The 24,207-nt window shown below is 34.0% G+C and overlaps 2 protein-coding genes across 5 annotated transcripts; one reads left to right on the top strand and one right to left on the bottom strand.

Annotated features, from left to right (window-relative positions):
- The first annotated feature begins 9,045 nt into the window (after positions 1 to 9,045).
- Positions 9,046 to 18,321, top strand: LOC129899393 (uncharacterized). Of its 4 annotated transcripts, XM_055974346.1 has the most exons (3): positions 9,048 to 9,435; positions 9,881 to 10,651; positions 17,301 to 18,321. In XM_055974346.1, the coding sequence occupies exons 2-3, from the start codon at positions 10,025 to 10,027 to the stop codon at positions 17,304 to 17,306; spliced, it is 633 nt and encodes a 210-aa protein (XP_055830321.1). In that variant the 5' UTR covers positions 9,048 to 9,435; positions 9,881 to 10,024; the 3' UTR covers positions 17,307 to 18,321. The 4 variants fall into 4 exon arrangements, with proteins under 4 accessions (XP_055830319.1, XP_055830318.1, XP_055830317.1 ...); XM_055974344.1 differs by lacking the exon at positions 17,301 to 18,321 and having other exon boundaries at positions 9,046 to 9,435; positions 9,949 to 13,010; XM_055974343.1 differs by lacking the exon at positions 17,301 to 18,321 and having other exon boundaries at positions 9,046 to 9,435; positions 9,887 to 13,010.
- A 33-nt stretch (positions 18,322 to 18,354) lies between these two features.
- LOC129899392 (aspartic proteinase Asp1-like) lies at positions 18,355 to 22,437 on the bottom strand. The gene is made up of 8 exons (XM_055974341.1): positions 22,044 to 22,437; positions 21,433 to 21,550; positions 20,576 to 20,796; positions 19,589 to 19,813; positions 19,359 to 19,497; positions 19,069 to 19,269; positions 18,911 to 18,983; positions 18,355 to 18,696 (listed from the first exon to the last, which is right to left on the bottom strand). The coding sequence occupies exons 1-8, from the start codon at positions 22,253 to 22,255 to the stop codon at positions 18,587 to 18,589; spliced, it is 1,299 nt and encodes a 432-aa protein (XP_055830316.1). The 5' UTR covers positions 22,256 to 22,437; the 3' UTR covers positions 18,355 to 18,586.
- Between the last annotated feature and the right edge of the window lie 1,770 nt (positions 22,438 to 24,207).

Genomic DNA, 24,207 nt, shown 5'->3' with positions numbered 1-24,207 from the left:
TATTGTGTTAATTACAACATTGTAAAAATAATAATACCTTGCTTAACCAAGAAAATTTCAACTTTTGATTAGCCACCAAGTTAGTGTACTATGTTGTACCTTCAAATCCTGCAACTTTGTAACCCATCGATTAGTCAACAACTGGACACTTCTACCAATTTATAAAAATATATTGTCAAAGAATTTCAGCCACTTGTTGCAATTAGATATCAACCAAAACAGTTTCAGTTTCATGCTATTGAGAAAGAGGAAAAACGCATGATCAATCATAAAGTTGATCACCGGCCAACAAACGACAGACATCAACTTTTACAATTTTCATTTGATTGGCCTGTACATAGGCACCAATCACCTTTGACATGACAATGTTTAATAGAATACCTCTTTTAATAAATTAAATATGTGAATGTTTAATAGAGTACCTCTTTGCATCCCTATCTCAGATGGAACCTGTGAACAAATAAAGGAATCACAATAAGTTGAGCATAGCTAGTTCGCTTCATTATTCATGAATTGATATAAAGAATTTTTCCTAATTGAAGATGGGGTGGAGAAGTCATCTTCTTTCAATAAAAATGGAGAAGTTAAGTGGGTGAGGAAATAAGATGGGGAAGTTACGTTGGTGAGGAAAATACTTGTTCAATTTAATAAGTTTTAAGCTTCTCTGGAAACTGATGGATTCTATATAGAAATAATTAAAAGCAAATTTCAGAATTTGAATTTAAAATTTAAAAATAACTACAAAATATATTTTTTTTAATAAGCTTTAAACTTCTCTGGAAACCAATGGATTCTATAATGAAATAATTAAAAGTAAATTTCAGAATTTGAATTTAAAAATTAAAATAACTATAAAAAATTCGTAAATATTAAATTGCTAACGTGTAAACAAGTTAGCAGTAATCGCAGTTTTATATAAAAAAAAATTGGTTTGATTTCTTATATGTAGATAAAATTGAAAAATGATTAACAATAATTTAAAATCTAAGTATATGTGAACAAATAAATTTAAAAAATCGATTTTATCTCTTAGGCATATTTAAAAATGGGATCTGAAACTTTCAATAGTGTAACTTTTGTTGGGTTTAATTGATAGTTTGAATGGAAAATTGAGGGGAAAAGAAGTAGAGGAAAAAATGATTTGTTCTTCTCTCTTGCTTTATGAAATAAGCTTTGGTCCCACATAGGTGGTGGAAAGAAAAAGTCTCCTACTTAAAAGTAGAAGCACTCTTTCATGTTGCTAAAGGGTCAAGAAGAGGGTCTCCCCTCGCGCCATCGTCGTCGTCGCTCGCTTGGCTCGGCTTCGGCTACGGCTTCGAATTTGGATTTGAATTTAGATTTGGTCAATTGATATGATTGATTGATAATTTTTTTGGACCAAATTTCTTTTAAATTTTAATTAATTAATATTATTTATTTATTTAATTAATTAAGTAAAAAAATTCTGACCCGTGACCTACGGCCCGTTTCTTTCCCGGATTAATTTAAAAATATTTCCCTCTATTTTTTCAACGAATTTTTTGAAAGGTTGCAACCTTGTCTGAAAAGTTGCAAACTTTTTCTCAACAGGCAAACATTTTTCCAATAGGTGCCTTTTCTTAAAAGGTGCAAACAGTCTATATATATTTATTAATCCTCAGAATGTTCCATACGAAATTTCTGAAATAATATCTTTTTCTTCTTTTTTTCTGCACTTCCTAAAACTCATGTGATATACAGCCTTCGAGTGGTTCGCAGTCACTAGAATTTGCAGTACCTCTATTTTGGTGAGTAAATCATTCTATCCTGAGAGGAAAAATTCCAAAAACCTCAAGTACGTTGAGGGAAATAATTTCCTTAAGGACACACTGTGCATTCAGTGGGCTCGATTTTATTTTTACATTAATTTTTCAGTTTTTGTATTTTATTACTTTCCGTAGTTATTGTTACTATTTTAATATTTACAATACAGTTTAATAATAATCTTAAGGTAATTACTATTATTTTTGTTTTTTTTTATTAAACTGTATTCTGTTTTTGGAGACTAAAACCTGTGTGGTTTTCTACTCCGTTTAAAATAAATATTCTGACTTGAAGAGTATGAAAACTTCGTTGGAATATTAAAGTTCATACTTGTACAACGATTTGAAGAGTATAAAAACTTCATCGTTGTTTTTGTAAAAGGTCTGATATTCTGAAATATTAAGACAATTTGTCTATTTTGACAGTGAAAAAAAATGACAAGTGATACTGCTATTACTTCAGCGACTGTTGCTGCAACAAGCCGCACTTCTGTGCCACCGGCAGAAAAACCAGGAAAATTTTCTGGAGTCAACTTCAAAGAATTGCAGCAAAGGGTGTTCTTTTGGCTTACCACTCTTGGTATGCAGAAGTTCACCAACGAAGACCCTCCTATGCCCGCTGCTAATATGTCGCCCAATGAAAAATTTATGATTACTGAGGTATGGACACAGGTGGATTTTCTATGCAAGGGCTACATCCTAAGTGCTTTGAATGATGATTTGTACAATGTCTATAGTGCTGTGAAAACTTCTAAAGAATTGTGGGATGCACTTGAGAAGAAGTTCAAGACTGAAGACGCATGCTTGAAAAAATTTATGGTTGCTAAGTTCCTAGACTCTAAAATGATAGATAGCAGAACTGTTGGAACCCAAGTTCAAGAACTACAACTTATTTTTCATGACCTTATTGCTGAAGGTATGGTAGTTAATGAAGCATTTCAAGTGGTTGCGATGATAGAAAAGCTGCCTCCTTCGTAGAGATAATTCAAAAATTATCTAAAGCACAAGCGCAAGGAAATGAAGTTGGAAGATCTTGTGATTCGTCTCAAGATTGAGGAAGATAATAAAATAGCAGAAAAGAAGTCCCGTGGAAATTCAACAATTATGGGAGCGAACATCGTTGAAGATGCTGCTCCAAAGAATAAGAAAAGAAAGCAACCTTTTGAAAAGAATCAGGAGCAGAACAAGAAAAAGTTCAAGGGCAATTGTTATAATTATGGGAAAGTTGACCACAACGCTCCAGATTGTCGTCTTCCAAAAAAGGACAAGAGAAAGGAACAAGCCAATGTGGTGGAAAATAAAGAACGTATGGATAATCTGTTTGCAATGCTATCAGAATGCAACCTAGTAGGTAATCCCAGAGAATGGTGGCTTGATTCGGGAGCTACTTCTCATGTGTGTGCAGTCCAAGAAGCCTTCTCTACTTATTCCCCTGCAGCACCTGATGCGGCGATCTATATGGGAAATTTTTCAACTGCTAAGGTTGAAGGATATGGGAGAGTATTTCTGAAAATGACATCCGGTAAGGTGGTGACGCCGAACAAAGTTTATCATGTTCCAGAAATGCGAAAGAATTTGGTGTCTGACGGTCTTCTTATCAAGAATAGATTCAAGTGTGTTCTAGTTTCAGACAAAGTAGTTGTTAGTAAGAATGAAATGTATCTAGGAAAAGGCTACCTCACTGAGTGTCTTTTCAAACTAAATGGAATGGTTGTTGATGATAATAAAGTTCAAGCTTCTTCTTACTTACTTGAGTCAAATAATTTATGGCATTCACATTTAGGACATGTCAATCATAAAACCTTGCAAAAACTGATTCACTTAAATATATTGCCTAACTTTGATTGCAATAAATCAAAATGTCAAGTATGTGTTGAATCTAAGTATGCTAAGAATCCTTATAAATCTATTGAAAGAAATTCTAGTCCGTTAGAATTGATTCACACAGACATTTGTGATATGAAATCTACACCAACTCGTGGTGGAAAAAAGTATTTTATAACTTTTATTGATGATTGCACTCGATATTATTATCTATATTTGCTTAACAGTAAGAATGAAGCAATTGATGCATTTAATCAATACAAGAACGAAGTGAAAAATCAATTGAATAAAAAGATAAAAATGATTAGAAGTGATAGGGGTGGAGAATACGAATCTCCTTTTGAAGAGATATGTTTAGAATATGAAATTATTCATCAAACTATTGCCCCTTACACACCACAATCAAATGGAATTGCGGAAAGAAAAAATCGAACATTAAAAGAAATGATGAATGTTTTATTAATAAGTTCCGGTTTACCGCAGAACTTATGGGGGGAAGCTATCCTTACAGCTAATCGAATACTCAACAGAGTGCCCCACAACAAAACACAGTCTGTTCCATATGAATTATGGAAAGGAAGAAAACCCAAATTGAAATATTGCAAAGTGTGGGGGTGTTTAGCAAAGGTCCAAGTTCCTTTGCCCAAAAGGGTAAAAATTGGACCAAAGACCGTAGATTATGTTTTTATTGGCTATGCTACAAACAACAAAGCTTGTCGATTTTTGGTTCACAAATCGGACAATCCTGAAATTTATGTTAATACGGTAATTGAATCAGATAATGCTGAATTATTTGAAAATATTTATCCATATAAAACTAAATGTGAGTCCTCAAGTGAAAGATCTAAACGACCGCGAGAAGAATCAAAGAAAAGTAAACCAACCGAAGAGGATCCATGGCGTAACAAACGTCAAAGGATATCTACTTCCTTTGGACCAGATTTTGTGACATTCTTGCTTGAAAATGAGCCTCAAACATTTAAAGCTACAATGTCTTCTTCTGATTCAGCATTTTGGAAAGAGACAATCAATAGTGAGATTCAATCAATTTTGAATAACCATACATGAGAATTGGTTGATCTTCCTCTTGGAAATAAACCTTTAGGATCAAAATGAATTTTTAAAAGGAAAATGAAAGTTGATGGCACTATTGATATAAGGCAAGACTTGTGGTCAAAGGTTATAGACAAAAAGAAGGCCTTGATTACTTTGACACATACTCGCCGGTAACAAGAATAACATCTATTCGGGTGTTAGTGGCACTTGCAGCTGTATATGATCTTGAAATCCATCAAATGGATGTTAAGACGGCTTTCTTAAATGGAGAATTGGAGGAAGAAATTTACATGGAACAACCTGAGAGTTTTGTAGTTCCAGGTAAAGAAAGGAAAGTGTGCAAAATTGTTAAGTCACTTTATGGACTTAAACAAGCACCTAAACAATGGCATACGAAATTTGACCAAACAATATTGACAAATGGATTTAAGATTAATGAGTATGAAAAATGTGTTTACATTAAAAATACTCCAAATCATGAAGTCATTGTTTGTTTATATGTTGATGACATGTTGATAATGAGTAAAGACATTGCCGATATAAATGCTACGAAGCGTATACTTGCTAGCAAATTTGACATGAAAGACTTAGGGATTGCTGACTTGATCTTAGGAATTAGGATCCATAAAACTCCACAAGGTCTAGCATTATCACAGTCACATTATATTAAAAACATACTTGATAAGTTCAAGTATTTAAATTTTAATGTTGCAAAAACTCCAATTGATATAAGTTTTGCACTTCAAAAGAATGAAGGTAAAAGTGACTCACAATTGGACTATGCACAAGTTTTGAGAAGTTTGATGTATATTATGAATTGTACACGACCAGATATAGCATGTACTATTAGCAAGTTGAGTCGATTCAGAATAATCTCAATCAAACTCATTGGATGGCAATGAAATGAGTCTTGGGGTATTTGAAATACACCCAAAACTATGCTTTGCATTATAATAAATATCCCGCAGTAATTGAGGGATATAGTGATGCAAACTGGATCACCGGATCATTTGAAGTTAAATCCACAAGTGGATATATTTTCACCGTTGGTGGAGGAGCAGTGTCTTGGAAATCATCAAAACATACATGCATCGCCCGCTCTACAATGGAGTTTAAATTTATAGCTTTAGACAAGGCTGGTGAAGAAACTGAATGGCTTCGAAATTTTTTGGAAGATATTCCATTTTGGCCCAAACCTTTGGCACCCATATGTATACATTGTTATAGCCAAGCGGCAATAGGGAGGACAAAAAGTGTTATGTATAACAGAAAATTGCATCACATTCGATGGCGACACAATACTGTTAGACAACTACTCTCTAGTGGTGTTATCACTATTGACTACGTAAAGTCAAGAGATAACGTAATGGATCCACTAACAAAAGGCCTATCTAGAGAGGCTGTTGAAAGATCATCGAGGGGAATGGGGTTAAGGCCTAGGACAAGTCATCATGGCGGTAACTTTACCTAGTAGACTGGAGATCCCAAGAACTAGGTTCAAAGAGATCAAACAAAGTTATGATTGGCGGTTCAACATTGTCAAATAACTCAACCCATTCTCGTGATGATGACAATGTTCAGAAATAAAGGATAAAATCTTAAGGCTTTTTAACGAGTTAATAAAGCATTAAAGATTTTTTAATGATTATCTAAGTCTGGCGGAAAATGACTAGATAATGTGTCTATAGGACTACACGTTTAGAAATCACCTATGTGAATGTGAAGTATAAGCCGCTTCAAGGGAAATGAAGGTAAAGGCCCATTCTCTATGCATTTACGAAATCAGGCGGTGTTCATGGCTAAAACGAACACAACCATGAGAACCATAGATGGTTGATGATTAATTGTGTGACTTATGTTGTCTAGTTATACAATAAAGTTCGACGGTTCAAAGATATCGCATCTACCGATTGATCGAGTATATCTTATATAAGTTCACTATGAAAAGCTCAAAGGGAAACCTGCTTATCCAGATGCAATTAATCTTTGCTTGTATATCATACACTTATCCGTGCATTCCTTTATCTTGTAGACATTCCCTATTCATGTGGGAGATTATTGGGTTTAATTGATAGTTTGAATGAGAAATTGAGGAGAAAAGAAGTGGAGGGAAAAATGATCTGTTCTTCTCTCTTGCTTTATGAAATAAGCTTTGGTCCCACATAGGTGGTGGAAAGAAAAAGTCTCCTACTTAAAAGTAGAAGCACTCTTTCATATTGCTAAAGGGTCAAGAAGAGGGTCTCCCCTCGCGCCGTCATCGTCGTCGCTCGCTTGGCTCGGCTTCGGCTACGGCTTCAGATTCAGATTTGGATTCAGATTTGGTCAATTGATATGATTGATTGATAATTTTTTTGGACCAAATTTCCTTTAAATTTTAATTAATTAATATTATTTATTTATTTAATTAATTAAGTGAAAAAATCCTGACCCGTGATCTGCGATCCGTTTCTTTCCCGGATTAATTTAAAAATATTTCCCTCCATTTTTTCAAGGATTTTTTGAAAGGTTGCAACCTTGTCTGAAAAGTTGCAAACATTTTCTCAACAGACAAACTTTTTCCCAACAGGTGCCTTTTCTTAAAAGGTGCAAACGGTCTATATATATCTGTTAATCCTCAGAATGTTCCATATGTAATTTCTGAAATAACATCTTCTTCTTCTTCTTCTTTCTGCACTTCCTAAAACTCGTGTGATATAGAGCCTTCGAGTGGTTCGCAGTCACTAGAATTTGCAGTACCTCTATTTTGGTGAGTAAATCGTTCTATCCTGGGAGGAAAAATTCTAAAAACCTCAGGTACGTTGAGGGGAATAATTTCCTTAAAGACACATTGTGCATTCAGTGGGCTCAATTTTGTTCTTACATTAATTTTTCAGTTTCTGTATTTTATTGCTTTCAGTAGTTATTGTTACCGTTTTAATATTTACAATACAGTTTAATAACAACTTTATTTTGAAACTGTTGCGGGATTTTGAATTGTCAAAGATTTTCTATTTACTTATTTTTTGATTATTTGTAATTAAATTTTATTCTATAAACATTAAAACGGTGCATGTGTGTGTTTGTGAGTTAGTGGAGATATGGGGGGCAAGGGACGTGCGTAGTTTTATATAGTTTAATTTTTTTCCTTTTTTTTTCTTTCTCTTCTTCTTTTTTTCTTCATCTTTTTTGAAAATTTAATATTAATTTATACTTTATATTTTAACCTAAATATATACTTAATATTTTAAATTAATTAAACTAATCTAAATATGTACTTTAAGTTTTAATAAATTAAATCTTATTAACATTGACTACTAATTAAATACCTTAGTTAGGTGTTATGGAATATTAAATTTTAAATATTTAATATTAATTTTTTTTCTTTTCAAAATTCTTTTAATATTGTTCTAGAAATTATCAGAATTTTAAATTTCAGAAACAACAACAACAATAACCCAGTGAAATTTCACGACGTGGGTCTGAGGAGGGTAGAGTGTACGTAGACCTTACTCCTACCAAGGTAGGACGACTGTTTCCTGGAGTCCCTCGGCTCAATAAAAGTATAAAAAAGCAAAGAATTTTAAATTTTAGAAACAAACTGTCAATTGACAGTTTTTGTAATCTGATTTTGTCAATTGAGAGTTTTTTCCAAATTTAAATGTCTGCATCTTTTTGTAGATGGACAGTTTTTAATAAATTTTTTATTTTCTATTTTAAAATTTAATTAATTGATAATTAATTTTTAAAAAATTTGAAAATTCAAAAATAATTGTAGTGCTGACAGGTGGCGTTCTTGCCTTTCTCTCTCTCTCTCTCTCTCTCTCTCTATATATATATATATATATATATATATATATCATATCTTTTTTACTTAAAAAAAAGGTTGTGTAAAGTGTAGTGTGGGTGAATTAAATTTCACTTAATCAAAATAAACGTTATAAAAATCAAAAATCAAATCGAATAAAAGAAATTTTAAAATTTAAAATCAAAATTGACCGATCAAATCAAAAAAATTGAAATTGAGATTAAAAAAATTTAATTTAGTTGTTGTTTTCGGTTTAAACCAAAATATGTCTAGTCCTACTTTTATTTTATGGTCTTAAATATGACACGTTGAAAGTTGACATTACAGAATTATAAAAAAAGGAAAACGTGTTTTTTTAAAAGTAGACTAAACAAAAAATTATGACAAATAAATTTGAAGTGACGAGAATATAATTTATGTATATGACTTATGAGTTAGGAAGAATGACTAGTATTGTCGATAGGGCATTTGTGTGGATCTAATAAACATTTTTTTTTTTTGACGTATCACTGTCGAAAATTTGGCTCAAACTTTGCGTTGACTACATTAATGTCCGTCGGCGCGTAAGATTTGTAATCAAAACCAACATAATCCCTTGATATACACATGAATTAATTACATGTCATCTGTAATTACAATTACGTGTTTACGTATGCCTATAGATTTAAAATTAATATCCAGCTATTCTTTCTCCATCACTCCATAATTGTACTCAACATTTTCAGCCATTTTTGATGCATATACTCGCCAAAAAACAAAGGAAAAAAAAACTGATTTCTTACATGCAAATTTCTCGGAGTTTGATCCGTTTTTTTTTTCCAGTTTAATTGTAGGCGTGTTTTTTGTTGCTTGAATTCCAATTTATAATCGGTTAGACATATCATTAATCATTATTGAATAAAAGTATTTGGCGTAATTGCCGGGATAAATATTATCAATTCAATTTCGTATACACATCAATAAGGAGGAGGAGGAGGATCTTTAATCAAGGTTAATAATATTTCCTATTTGAGTTTTTTAATTTGTTAGATTTTTAAAAATGATTTCTGGATGGCTATTCTTCACTTTGCTGAATTTTGGGGGTATGGATAAGTAAGAATACTACAGTAGCAATTATGTGAAATGGATTAGATCATTGGTTTATGTTAGTTACAGTGATGTTTTTTGAATTCAATTTTATGGTGTGGGCAATAATTGTGTTTCATGATGACTCTGGGATTGGACCTTTAAATTTATCCTCCTTTTCTCGATTAGCTTTGGATGTTAACCTTTTTTTTGGACCATATGTCTACTACTTCATTTAGACTTTGTTGACGGACACAAGTATACTATATAGTAAAACACATCCAATTCTACACCATCAGTTGTCTTTTAGTATTTTGTAAATCAGATTTCACATGTGAATTTTGATTGAGGTATATTTCCTTTTTGGCAGATACAGTTGTCTTGTATTCAAAGATTGAAGCTTTTTTCTTTTTTTTTCTTTTTTTTTGGGGCCTCAAGTCATTTCAAAAGATGGAAACTGACCAATGCTTGTCAAGAAATTGAAGTAGGTCGTAAAAGCCATACTCTTGGAGAAATGTGTGCTATGGCTGAGTCGGAAACTTGGCCACAATGTATGGATTCCAAGCATGAGAAACATTGCTTTTCACACATTAGGAGTTCATGCTCATGTAGTCCTTTGTGTATCAGCGGCAAAGATGGTTCAAAGTATGAGCATAGTAGGATTTCTTCGCGTAATTCTAGAGTAGCCTCTGGAAGTCCTAAGAACAGCATTAGCAATAAAGCATCTAAATATGGCTGTCATCTGAGGAAAAAAGAAAGTGTTGATGAGAATGATTCCAAGCCTTCTTACCTAAAACAGAAAGCTGATTCAGAAGGTAGAGACTTGAGTTTTGTTCTTGATCAGTCATCTGGTTCCATTAGTCCTTGTATAAGCTCAGCTTACGGCCAGCCTGAGGAAGTCAATAAGATGATTGATGATGAAAAAGAGATTATGTTGGAGAAAAACAGTCTGTATAGGGGCAGCAAACATACTTCTGAAGCTCCACACTGCTCAAATATAAGTCATGGTAATACAGTGGCCAATGCAAATGCAAGGAACATCAGAAATTCTTCCAGGACCATTGATGAGTTGCAATCTGAAACAAATATAAGCCATTCATATATAGAAGGTGGCAATACTTCTATCATTTCTGTTGGACAGGTCTGTTTCCTCGTGCTACCACTTAAATGACTAACAATCTTCATGGTAGTTTAATTTGCTGTTAGTTTCTGTGAACTGATTCACCTAGGCTTATTTCTATATTCAAGTTGTTAAACCTTTTTGTTATTTAAGAAGTTACTTGCATTTCTTATCTGTTGATATTTTAGAACCAAATTATGTCTTTTTATATTTCCGTATCTCTTGATATTTTAGAACCAAATGATGTCTTGTATTTTGATTCAAGAATTTGTTGTAGTCTCATAAATATGAATTCCAAGGTTGTTGACTTATTACAAGAAAAGGATCAGCATACATTTTCACATGCATTTAAAATTGCGGACTCTGTATTTTCAATTTGTATGAAACGCCGTGAGCTGAAGTACAATGCATCCAACCTCAAAAAAGTTGGATCAACTTGTAGTCATCTGCTTAGCATCTAACAAGTTGTTCTACAGTTGATAACAAAATGGACAGGATAGGTAGGAGTATAGACAGGTATATCTTTGAAAATGGCAACTAATCTCCAGAAAGAAAAAGCACAAGGACCTTTTGGGTGCTTCATCTGAAACATTCTAGTGTTTGAATGAGTATTGGATTGTTCTGCATATATTAGTGTAATAAGGTAGAGCAATTTAGGTTTGAAGAAGTTGACCATTATATCCTTCTCAATACTAGACTCCCGCTAGTATCTTTTGAAGAAAGGATCATGAACATGTGAAAAATGAAAACATGAATTAATGCGTCCATGTGAAAGAAAATAGCATTGAAGTGTCAATTTGTCTGGTAAACTTTCCAAAAGGAGGTAAAACTATATGCACAATTATTCACTAGCTTGATGTTCAAGAAAGGTTACTATTGTTTCATAGGCTTTATCCGATCATCTTATGAATAGTATACCTATGACCTATGTTATTTTATTTCTCTTCTTCCCTCAAAATTTAGGAGTAATAGGTTTTATATAATAAGCATTGAGCCTTTTAACTACTTGGACAAAGAAAAAGAAGAACAAGATCCTTGTTCTGTCTGGTGGAATTAATTAGTTGGTGACAGTATGATCTTGATGAAGAAAATCTGTTCTAGTTGGTTGACCTCCATATCGGGTAATGTTGAGTGGACCTCATGCCAAGGAACATACTTCATTTATTATCCTGCCATTCTTGATTTTGCGCAGGAAAAAGAATACCTTGAGAACAAAATTTGTTGTCATGATACTTCAAATGAAAATTGAACTGTGTCAGTAAATCAATTCTACATAAAGTTTCATATGAGATTGCTTGCATCTTTATATTTGAGCTCCAATTCATGTTGAGCATCATGACTGTAGGAACTTTTGCTTTTCTTTCTTCGTTAAATTTATCCGCAGATTAAGATGACTCACACGCTTATTTATGATACCAAGTATATGAATAAGATTGTTTATGCCAGACAATTGTTTGAAGAAGAGTTCAACTCTTCTACTAACTCTTCCCTGATTACTGGTTGATAAAGGTTTAATTTGTTGTCTCCACAAAACAATTGTCCTTTCTCTTTAAATACTTTCAAAAATGCATGAAGCTAAGGGTTCTAAGCCCATTAAGAGAAATTTTCTGGACCAACACGGTGCAAATTAGATTAACCTTGGGTCAGTTTTGTCGAATGGCTCATCAGGCCAACGTTTTATTAACGTGCGGAGCTCTCCTGTGATTCATCTGTAAAGTGACTCTATGTCACCAAGAGAACAAACAAACGAACATACCAAAAAAAGTGAAAATGTTATGACATGTTGGTTCTCTCTCTCTGGTGTATGAGTACTTGAAACTTAGCTTTGTGAAGAGAAGTAGAGTTGCAGTATTAGTTCATATATATATGATATGTCATATTGCTTAAGCTGATTTTTCTATTTCAATAGGAATTGTGGAACAAAGTGTTAGTAAACTGTATTGTAAATATTAAAAACAGTAACAACAACTAAAGGTAATAAAACTCAGAATCTGGAAAATTAATACAAGAACAAAATCGAGCCCACTGAATGCACAGTGTGTCCTTAAGGAAATTATTCCCCTCAAAGTACCCGAGGTTTTGGAATCTTTCCTCCCAGGATAGAACGATTTACTCACCAAAGTCGAGGTACTGCAAATTTTGGTGACTGCGAACCACTCGAAGGCTGTATATTACACGAATTTAGGAAGTGCAGAAAGAAGAAGAAGAAGATGTTGTTTCAGAATTTTCGTATTGAACATTCTGAGGATTAAGAGACATATATAGACTGTTTGCACCTTTTAAGAAAAGGCACCTGTTGGGAAAAGATTTGCCTGTTGAAAAAAGGTTTGCAACTTTTCGGACAAGGTTGCAACCTTTCAAAAATCTATTGGAAAAACGGAGGGAAATAATTTTAAATTAATTCGGAAAAGAAATGGGTCGCGGGTCAGGATTTTTTCACTTAATTAATTAAATAAATAAATAATATTAATTAATTAAAATTTAAAGGAAATTTGGTCCAAAAAAATTATCAATCAATCATATCAATTGACCAAATCTGAATCCAAATCTGAATCTGAAGCCGTAGCCGAAGCCGAGCCAAGCGAGCGACGACGATGACGGCGCGAGGGGAGACCCTCTTCTTGACCCTTTAGCAATATGAAAGAGTGCTTCTACTTTTAAGTAGGAGACTTTTTCTTTCCACCACCTATGTGGGACCAAAGCTTATTTCATAAAGCAAGAGAGAAGAACAGATCATTTTTCCCTCCACTTCTTTTCTCCTCAATTTCTCATTCAAACTATCAATTAAACCCAATAATCTCCCACATGAATAGGGAATGTCTACAAGATAAAGGAATGCACGGATAAGTGTATGATATACAAGCAAAGATTAATTGCATCTGGATAAGCAGGTTTCCCTTTGAGCTTTTCATAGTGAACTTATATAAGATATACTCGATCAATCGGTAGATGCGATATCTTTGAACCGTCGAACTTTATTGTATAACTAGACAACATAAGTCACACAATTAATCATCAACCATCTATGGTTCTCATGGTTGTGTTCGTTTTAGCCATGAACACCGCCTGATTTCGTAAATGCATAGAGAATGGGCCTTTACCTTCATTTCCCTTGAAGCGGCTTATACTTCACATTCACATAGGTGATTTCTAAACGTGTAGTCCTATAGACACATTATCTAGTCATTTTCCGCCAGACTTAGATAATCATTAAAAAATCTTTAATGCTTTATTAACTCGTTAAAAAGCCTTAAGATTTTATCCTTTATTTCTGAACATTGTCATCATCACGAGAATGGGTTGAGTTATTTGACAATGTTGAACCGCCAATCATAACTTTGTTTGATCTCTTTGAACCTAGTTCTTGGGATCTCCAGTCTACTAGGTAAAGTTACCGCCATGATGACTTGTCCTAGGCCTTAACCCCATTCCCCTCGATGATCTTTCAACAGCCTCTCTAGATAGGCCTTTTGTTAGTGGATCCATTACGTTATCTCTTGACTTTACGTAGTCAATAGTGATAACACCACTAGAGAGTAGTTGTCTAACAGTATTGTGTCGCCATCGAATGTGATGCAATTTTCTGTTATACATAACACTTTTTGTCCTCCCTATTGCCGCTTGGCTATAACAATGTATACATATGGGTGCCAAAGGTTTGGGCCAAAATGGAATATCTTCCAAAAAATTTCGAAGCCATTCAGCTTCTTCACCAGCCTTGTCTAAAGCTATAAATTTAAACTCCATTGTAGAGCGGGCGATGCATGTATGTTTTGATGATTTCCAAGACACTGCTCCTCCACCAACGGTGAAAATATATCCACTTGTGGATTTAACTTCAAATGATCCGGTGATCCAGTTTGCATCACTATATCCCTCAATTACTGCGGGATATTTATTATAATGCAAAGCATAGTTTTGGGTGTATTTCAAATACCCCAAGACTCATTTCATTGCCATCCAATGAGTTTGATTGAGATTATTCTGAATCGACTCAACTTGCTAATAGTACATGCTATATCTGGTCGTGTACAATTCATAATATACATCAAACTTCCCAAAACTCGTGCATAGTCCAATTGTGAGTCACTTTTACCTTCATTCTTTTGAAGTGCAAAACTTACATCAATTGGAGTTTTTGCAACATTAAAATTTAAATACTTGAACTTATCAAGAATGGTTTCAATATAATGTGACTGTGATAATGCTAGACCTTGTGGAGTTTTATGGATCCTAATTCCTAAAATTAAGTGAGCAATCCCTAAGTCTTTCATGTCAAATTTGCTAGCAAGCATACGCTTCGTAGCATTTATATCGGCAATGTCTTTACTCATTATCAGCATGTCATCAACATATAAACAAACAATGACTTCATGATTTGGAGTATTTTTAATGTAAACACATTTGTCACACTCATTAATTTTAAATCCATTTGCCAACATTATTTGGTCAAATTTTGCATGCCATTGTTTAGGTGCTTGTTTAAGTCCATAAAGTGACTTAATAAATTTGCACACTTTCCTTTCTTTACCTGGAACTACGAAACCCTCATGTTGTTCCATGTAAATTTCTTCCTCTAATTCTCCATTTAAGAAAGCCGTCTTAACATCCATTTGATGAATTTCAAAACCATATACAGCTGCAAGTGCCACTAACACCCGAATAGATGTTATTCTTGTTACCGGCGAGTATGTGTCAAAGTAATCAAGGCCTTCTTTTTGTTTATAACCTTTGACCACAAGTCTTGCCTTATATTTATCAATAGTGCCATCAACTTTCATTTTCCTTTTAAATATCCATTTTGATCCTAAAGGTTTATTTCCAGGAGGAAGATCAACCAATTCCCATGTATGGTTATTCAAAATTGATTGAATCTCACTATTGATTGTCTCTTTCCAAAATGCTGAATCAGAAGAAGACATTGCAGCTTTAAATGTTTGAGGCTCATTTTCAAGCAAGAATGTCACAAAATCTGGTCCAAAGGAAGTAGATATCCTTTGACGTTTGCTACGCCTTGGATCCTCTTCAGTCGGTTTACTTTCCTTTGATTCTTCTCGCGGTCGTTTAGATCTTTCACTTGAGGACTCACATTTAGTTTTATATGGATAAATATTTTCAAATAATTCAGCATTATCTGATTCAATTACCGTATTAACATAAATTTCAGGATTGTCCGATTTGTGAACCAAAAATCGACAAGCTTTGTTGTTTGTAGCATAGACAATAAAAACATAATCTACGGTCTTTGGTCCAATTTTTATCCTTTTGGGCAAAGGAACTTGGACCTTTGCTAAACACCCCCACACTTTGCAATATTTCAATTTGGGTTTTCTTCCTTTCCATAGTTCATATGGAATAGACTGTGTTTTGTTGTGGGGCACTCTGTTGAGTATTCAATTAGCTGTAAGGATAGCTTCCCCCACAAGTTTTGTGGTAAACCGAAACTTATTAATAAAACACTCATCATTTCTTTTAATGTTCGATTTTTTCTTTCCGCAATTCCATTTGATTGTGGTGTTTAAGGGGCAATAGTTTGATGAATAATTTCATATTCTAAACATATCTCTTCAAAAGGAGATTCGTATTCTCCACCCCTATCACTTCTAATCATTTTTATCTTTTTATTCAATTGATTTTTCACTTCGTTCTTGTATTGATTAAATGCATCAATTGCTTCATTCTTACTGTTAAGCAAATATAGATAATAATATCGAGTGCAATCATCAATAAAAGTTATAAAATACTTTTTTCCACCACGAGTTGGTGTAGATTTCATATCACAAATGTCTGTGTGAATCAATTCTAAGGGACTAGAATTTCTTTCAATAGATTTATAAGGATTCTTAGCATACTTAGATTCAACACATACTTGACATTTTGATTTATTGCAATCAAAGTTAGGCAATATATTTAAGTGAATCAGTTTTCGCAAGGTTTTATGATTGACATGTCCTAAATGTGAATGCCATAAATTATTTGACTCAAGTAAGTAAGAAGAAGCTTGAACTTTATTATCATCAACAATCATTACAGACAAGGTTGCAACCTTTCAAAAATCTGTTGGAAAAACGGAGGGAAATAATTTTAAATTAATCCGGGAAAGAAACGGGTCGCAGGTCAGAATTTTTTTACTTAATTAATTAAATAAATAAATAATATTAATTAATTAAAATTTAAAGGAAATTTGGTCCAAAAAAATTATCAATCAAATCCGAGCCGAGCGACGACGACTCAAGGGGAGACCCTCTTCTTGACCCTTTAGCAACATGAAAGAGTCCTTCTACTTTTAAGTAGGAGACTTTTTCTTTCCACCACCTATGTGGTACCAAAACTTATTTAATAAAGCAAGAGAGAACAAATCATTTTCCTCTTTTTCCCTCAATTTCCCATTCAAACTATCAATTAAACCCAACACAAAGCACATGAAACTGGAGTACTTTCTACCAAAAACACCACGGCTGACCTAAAATTTCCTCATAACCTGAGAGAAATCAATCAAACTAGTCCAAGTTCTGTTTTGGAACAAACTTTCAAGGAGAAGAAGCTCTGTGCCTCTGAATTGAATGATAGACATGCTGATCTATGCTGTAAGAGAACACAAATCTTATTCACTATTTTTTCTTTGGTTTTTATCCCATCTCATTTCTGGTTGTCCTAAAATTTTTGCCAGGTGTAGCAATGCAACTTGAGCTTCTTGATACCAACTCAGAAGAAACATATTCCGAAGGTTCTGAAATGGCTGTCTCAAGTGATAATGTTTCTGAAAGAGCATCTCTTGATCTATGTCAAGAGAATAAAAAGATATTGATAGACTTCAACACTGAAGAAAGTAGGGACTGTTCCTACCTTGTTGATGTTTTAGAAGAAGTGAACTTGTGCGGCATTAACTTAACATAGACTATAATATCTGGAATTCTTCTAAATGTTCTGTCAATTCCTCGGTGTTTGACATGTTAGAGAAGAAATACGGGATGCAAGAGTCTTGGCCAAAATCAGCTAGGAAGCTGCTGTTTGACTTTATAAATTCAGGGTTGAGTAAGATTTTGCGTTCATTTTTGGATATCTACACGATGGAAAAATCTTTGAAAAGAAGGTATGATTTTACATTGCGAAGAAATGAAGTTGAGGAAGAGTTATGGAAGTTGCTAGAGAGTCCGAAAAAAGAAGTTTGCAAGGATTCGTCCGAGAAAGCACTTGGGAATGGAACAAGGTGGTTGAAAGTGGAGGAAGAAATTGGTACCATATGTGGAGAGATAGAAAGCTTTTTGTTTGAGGAGCTAGCTGCAGAATTAGCTTATTATTGAGAATATATAAAATGGATTGTTCACACTATTTCTATCCTAAGTTTTTTGTCGCAGAAATGTAGAGTTTTCATCAGCAGTTTTGGCAAGAAAATATTAGATACAACAACATCAACATACCCCAAATAATCCCACAAGTGGATGTATTTTAGTTTTAGTGACTTGAAAAGAAGTATAAGGTCTGGCATTATTCTTATCCGATTGGTATCAGTTGTAAAGTATAATTACAAAAGTACAGTGTTTTTTCTAATAGAAATATACTAGAGGATAGTGCAGGAAGTAGAGAATTTTTGTAAAACGAAAGTGGTTAAATGCAAACTCATTTTTTTTTATGTATTAACTAAGAGATTGATTACTATTTAAGGGAAATGCTAGATAATTAATTAACGATATTACTTGCTTTTAATAGTTTAATTAAAGTAGTTAATAATCAATAAACATACTCTCTTTGGTCATTTACAGTATTCGAATAACTAAATTGTTGCTAAGTCACAAGTACATTGAATATCCGGCTCTTTAGAGCCTTTATATTACTCGTGGGGTGGGGGAAGGGGGAGCTTCTTATTCTACCCCATTTATTTATGAAAGCACATACAAATAGAATGATAAAACTCAAAAGGTAACACGAACCAAAGGTAAAAGATACATTATCATGTTACATAATCATGTTACTCGATTTTGGTGGCCTGTCACAATTTGCAGGGCCCCAACCTATTGCTTGCTTCTCATTGTCATAGATCATCATTTTATCTTGCATTGATATATCTGGAAATCAGAAAACAGGTAATTCGATTAGTCAAATGATGTTCCATTGAAATTGGATGCAACGGTGAGGTGGTGTGAAAATAGATGTTGATTGTTCTTAAAGTAAAGTCAAATATAATGATAAAGGCAAAATGCACTTGAATAGACTCAAAACGAGGCAACCATTTTAGATGGAAGGAGAGTTTAGGCTACTCTCTTGTGCCAGACCTCATACCTCCAATAAGGTTGACATTTTGCAGGCCGGCTTCAGTACCATTTAGAACTCCCAAGCAGACGCTGCCCTTTGACTGCAAAATAAGTTAGAATATTCATCATATAGAGGATTTCCCCCATCCTAACACCATGTAAAAGAAAGAATGTTGAAAATCTTACTGAGATAATAAGATATGATTCAGGGGGGATTTCAAAATGAGCTTTGGACTTCCATCCATTGCCAAAGCTAAGTGCAAAGTGCTTGAAGTATTTCTTCACATCATTTATGGTTTTGAAAGGTCTCCTGCCCTTCCAGCACAGTGGGAGTGTATAATCATCCTTTGTTTCTCTTAGTGGCTTCCCATTAAGTTCTTTCTTCAACTGTCAATATAAGTGGAACAACAATAAGTTACAATAGATAGATTAAACCAACCAAACACATCCGTAAACTTAGATGTTGTACAACTTACTAGTGAAATGAAACCTTCATATGTATGTGCGTTTAGGTAACTGAAGGAACTTCCACTGTCAAAGACTACAAAAAGATTCTTGAATCCTGTGCCTTTCCCACCAAATATGAGTTCACCAGATCCTGCTGAATAGTGCTTCCTGTCATGCATGGAACATCAATATTGGTGAGAGAGGAGAATTTAGAAAGACAAAGTTTGCTGTTGGGATTTGAGTGAGAAGTGTGCATTACATGCGATCATGTGCCATAGGAGTCCAGACTATGCGTGACGAATCATAAACCTCATCTCCAAAGAAAAGAAAGCCTCCTCCTCTACCACTCAAGCAATGGCCTACTACGTTTTGCACCAGACCCTTGCTATGAAGCTGAGACACAATGCTGGTTTTTCCTTTACCAAGACCTAGCACTCCATCCAAAGGATGATAAGATTGACCAGGTAACTGATCATATCCACACCTACAAAGTTACAAGAAAATGAAAACTGAAATTCCTTGGATATGATAGTTCCTCGACTCAACTAATATGCTAGAATAGAGTTATTTCTCCTATCAAGGAAGCTTTAGAATCTGCTGAAGGAATAAATTTACCTGTTCTTACGTAATCACCTCTATTAATATTTAGGAAGTATTGTGAAGGATTGAATTGTTAGGACCTTCTTTAAACAATTAAGCATGACCATTAAGTATCCAAATTTACAAAACAATTGTGAGGCTTCATGCAGGATTACCTCTTCAAAACAGCAAATCAGATGTTCAGTCGGCCATCCAAACATTAACTACTGTGAATAAGGGTGTGAGCTTTTCTCCGTATTTCTTTCTTTTTATTCCTTTTTCCTATCTGCAGAATATTTCTTTTAGTTCTGCTTATGATGTCGATTAGGAAGAACAGGATATATTTCATAGCACTGTGTAACATATTTCTTCTGAGTATATGTCATTCTTAAAAGTCCAACTATATCAATCATAATCTTCTACATATACTTGAAGCTATTGAAAGTTCTTTCTTTTCTCTTTTTTTGTATCTACTGTTCTATCTTTTGTCAATGGAGCCTCATAGTGCTTCGTTTAGTAGCATAGGACAACAATCTTAACAAACTTCGAATGAAAGCAAATAAGAATGCAAGTATTGGGAAAAGGACATTACAGCATATGCTTTTTCATACAAGCAAGACACACAAAAAGAGAGAATACAGAATGAGAGAGGATAAAGATTGCTAACCCTAAAGACAAACGAGGTATCATCCGAGCACCACTGGTCATGTTGAAGTTAAACACATCATTAAGTAGGACACCTAGAGATGAACCTCCATCGGCATAGTCAACCTGATAGTCACATTGTTCTGGACTCTCACATATGTAATCGGCAGGGTGCAAGGAGGCACAGAGAGGGTCCTTGCATGGCACGAGGTCATTGTTTGGTTTGTAAAATGGATGCGGCGCCTACAAGTATAGAAGTAGTAGGATGAGACAGTCTTCCATAAATATGAAACTGGTTCAAATTTGATTATCAAAAGCAAGAAATTTCAAAATGATCCCATCAACAACTGATTAAACTAGTCCTCCCTCTACATTTACTATTAGGCCTCCCCAAATCTGTCAAACATGATAGTTCTCCAGAAATATGGGCGGTGAATTTTGAAAGAGAAAAACCAACTCTTCTCTCTCTCTGTTGCCTTTCCTCATAACCTAGTTCTTTCTCCCGTTAATTCAATTCCTCATAACAACATAATGATCCTATTGTTCCTTCTTAATGTCGATAGCCCTCCTCTATCAACTCTAGTTGCTTAAAAAGGGAAGAAATTCAGTGGGTAAATTCTTCAGTATATAATTGACCTCCACTTCCATGGCTTTTTTAGGAACTTGAGTACTAGAAGTATAGAGGTTGCATCCAATGATAGAACACTACTCCAAAAGATGGCAATGATCATTTAATTTGAGACAGTAATAAGCCATTACAGTTGTGAGGAACCCAAACTACATTAAAGCTAATATTGTACTCAATTTTGATAGTTTTTGGGTTGAAGTAGCATAAAAATGAGTTGTAACAGAAGTAAGAAAGATGTGGTAAGACTTTACTCTTGTGCAGCGAACACAGGGAGCATCACATTGCAGCCATGTGAGGTCGCTGCCAGTGTCAGGATCAAGGAAAAAAGGCCTTGAAGGCTGCCCTATATTCAGCTGAACATAGTAATAACTGCAGAAGATAACTAATACAATCAATTTAACTTAGAAAAGGAAAATAGGGATTACAATCTTCCTACATTCCAAAGACCATTTCAAAAATGCTAAGGAAAATGGTCCATGTGAAGCCCATTTTTCGTAGGCATGCCTATGAGCATACCTCTTCAAAAAAAAATCGGAGGTTTCTTCAACAACATAGTCAAATAGAAGTATTGTAAATAAATTCACTAATTTCTTAATCTATTTCCTTACGGGTCATTTGGTATTGGGTATGAGATGGACAAACTTAGTCTATGCATTAGAAAATTTCACGGAATTAATTATCTCATCATATGTATGAAATAACTCATTCCATTGTTAAATAGTCTCAGAACTAACTAATATTCCTAATCAAACATAGGATAAAATAATCTTGTATTTCATCCTGAGATTATTATCCCATACCAAATGACCTCCAATAACTTAGAAATGAGAGGATTAATGTGCACAAGAGCATCATTGCATACCCAAGGGGATAGACATTGCCATAGAGTGGTAGGACAATTGAAGAAGAGACAACTGGATTGACCACTGATGAAGAAGCTGCAGAACTAGAAGACATCCATTTCCACCATTTCTGCTGATGATGATTATCCCCAAAACTTCCTCCTCCTCCTGCTGCTGCTGAAACAACCACAACCACAAAGATTAACATCCCAAGAATTTTTCCTCCCCCCATAGTAAGAAAATAATTGTGTTCCTCTATTAATTATTACCAATATTTATATGTTTCTCAAAAGAAATCCCCACCCAATAGTAAAGTCAAGGGATTCTTTGGAAGGGTTTTTAATTTACTTGACAACTGAGGTTTAGTATGGCATTGCTTGGATCCCCCTGTTTACTCCTTGTCCTGTCTAAACCACATTTGGTTATACTCATTCTTCTTCCATATACCATAAAATAAAATACTGCTACGTTAAATTTGTTTTGTCTTTTTTTTTCATTTTATAAAATATATTTAAAATCATAAAATTAAAAAATATTTTAATATATTTAATACATTTTAAATTTAAAATAAAAAATATATATTATTTTTTACTTTCTTAAACTCTTTTCCAATAATTTTTTTTAAAAATGTACATGTTTTCTTTATTCCTTGCCCCTTTAGTTTGGTTTACTTTGGGGGAAAGGAGTCAACGTGACCCCAGTAAACTATCTTATTGCATATACCTTGAGTAATTCTTTTTATTTTACTTTGAATATTTTATAGAATGTAGACTAGGTTTCTTAGATTCTGTTTTACCTCTCCATCTTTCTGAATAATTCCGTGTATATTTATATGTGTAAAGCGATTCAAAAAGACAAATTAGAGTCACACCCTATCAAGGGGATAAATATAAAATTACCGCGCCACTTGTAAATTTTTTCATTTCTTTTTTTTTTATAGTGGAAATAGGAGCGCGGATTACGAGGGAGAAATAATTAAGAATGACAAAAATGTTTCAAATTTTAAGTTGGAGTAACTTAAGTTATTTTTATTAAGTAGGGTGATTAAATTTAGATTAGGGATTATATTTCGGAATTGTTCCTAATTTTTCTTTATAAATTTTTGTCCAATTTATATAAAACTCAAATCACCAAAAATGGATGGACGATTTCTACTACTTTCAAAAATTCACTCAATTATTTCAAAAACTTACTCAGTAATTGCAATAAGTGTAACGATTTGTTCCGTCATTATAGATAGTGGAGGGGAAAACTTACTCAGTACTTGCAATAAGTGTAATGACTTGTCTTGTCATTATAGATAGTGGAGGGGCCATAGCTTTATTTTTTGAGTCCCATAGTTGATGAGTTAGTAAAAACTCAAAGTGGAGAGGTTTTGGTTCGCCGGTATCTCTTGATCATATGTTAAGTGTGTGGTGTATAGGGAGTGGTTTTTTTTCCATCGTAGACTTTGATAGGTGCTTCGCCATAGAGAAGGGGACTTTATAAGACGGCATATTTGAAGCTTTTAACTATGAATAAATGCTAGTTGTTAAGCAACGATAGTGTAATGACCCTCCAGGTCATTTTTGTGTTAATGCCCATTTTTCATCGATTAGAGCTTCCCTATAGAGATCCCAGGTCATTTATGACTTGCCGGCACTGATAGTTCGGTCTCCTGGTCGTTAGGATTTTGTGCAGCTTTTTGTGTTTGGAGGTCTTTATAACTTTAAAAGTTGAATTCGGTAAAAAATGCGGGTAAATAGCCTTAAAACAAATTTTGACAGTTCCATCAGATTCGGAATGACCATTCTAGGCCAGAAGCATGGTCAACTCGAGTTTCAAGGCTTTCAGTGCGAGTTTGAACCATTTAGTGTTTTAGCTTTAGAAATTTGGCCTAAAGTTGACTTTGGTCAACATTTTTGAAAGTCAACATGGTTGAAACTTCCAGGAAAAAACTTTGAATTAGTGCCCGAATGAAAATTTTATCAGCGCGGTTAGCTTTGGAATGTCGAGTTTGGTATACAAGGATCTTTCGTAGTTCTTGAGGCTTCCGAACTCATTTCAAGCCCCTTGGTAGGATTTGGGAGTTGGACCCACTTTTTTATCGAAACAACCTCGTATGGAAATTTTGACTTTTCCGTTGAATCCGAAACATCGAATTTAGTGGGGTAGCATAGTCCGTTTGTGCATACGGGGTTCCAA

The sequence above is a fragment of the Solanum dulcamara genome, chromosome 8 (genome assembly GCF_947179165.1).
Source record: "Solanum dulcamara chromosome 8, daSolDulc1.2, whole genome shotgun sequence".
NCBI classification, from domain to species: domain Eukaryota; kingdom Viridiplantae; phylum Streptophyta; class Magnoliopsida; order Solanales; family Solanaceae; genus Solanum; species Solanum dulcamara.
The sequence above is the reverse complement of the archived record's forward strand: the minus strand, read 5'-3'. Positions and strand labels throughout refer to the sequence as shown.

Bases quoted from the DNA above. Each gene is read 5' to 3' on its own strand.
- LOC129899393 (XM_055974344.1), top strand. From the start codon at position 10,025: ATGTGTGCTATGGCTGAGTCGGAAACTTGGCCACAATGTATGGATTCC.
- LOC129899392 (XM_055974341.1), bottom strand. From the start codon at position 22,255: ATGGGGGGAGGAAAAATTCTTGGGATGTTAATCTTTGTGGTTGTGGTT. The intron at 19,814-20,575 runs GTTAGCAATCTT...GTAACTTTGTAG, and splicing joins ATACCTCGTTTGTCTTTAGG to GTGTGGATATGATCAGTTAC. The intron at 18,697-18,910 runs GTATGAGGTCTG...TCTGATTTCCAG, and splicing joins AAATGTCAACCTTATTGGAG to ATATATCAATGCAAGATAAA.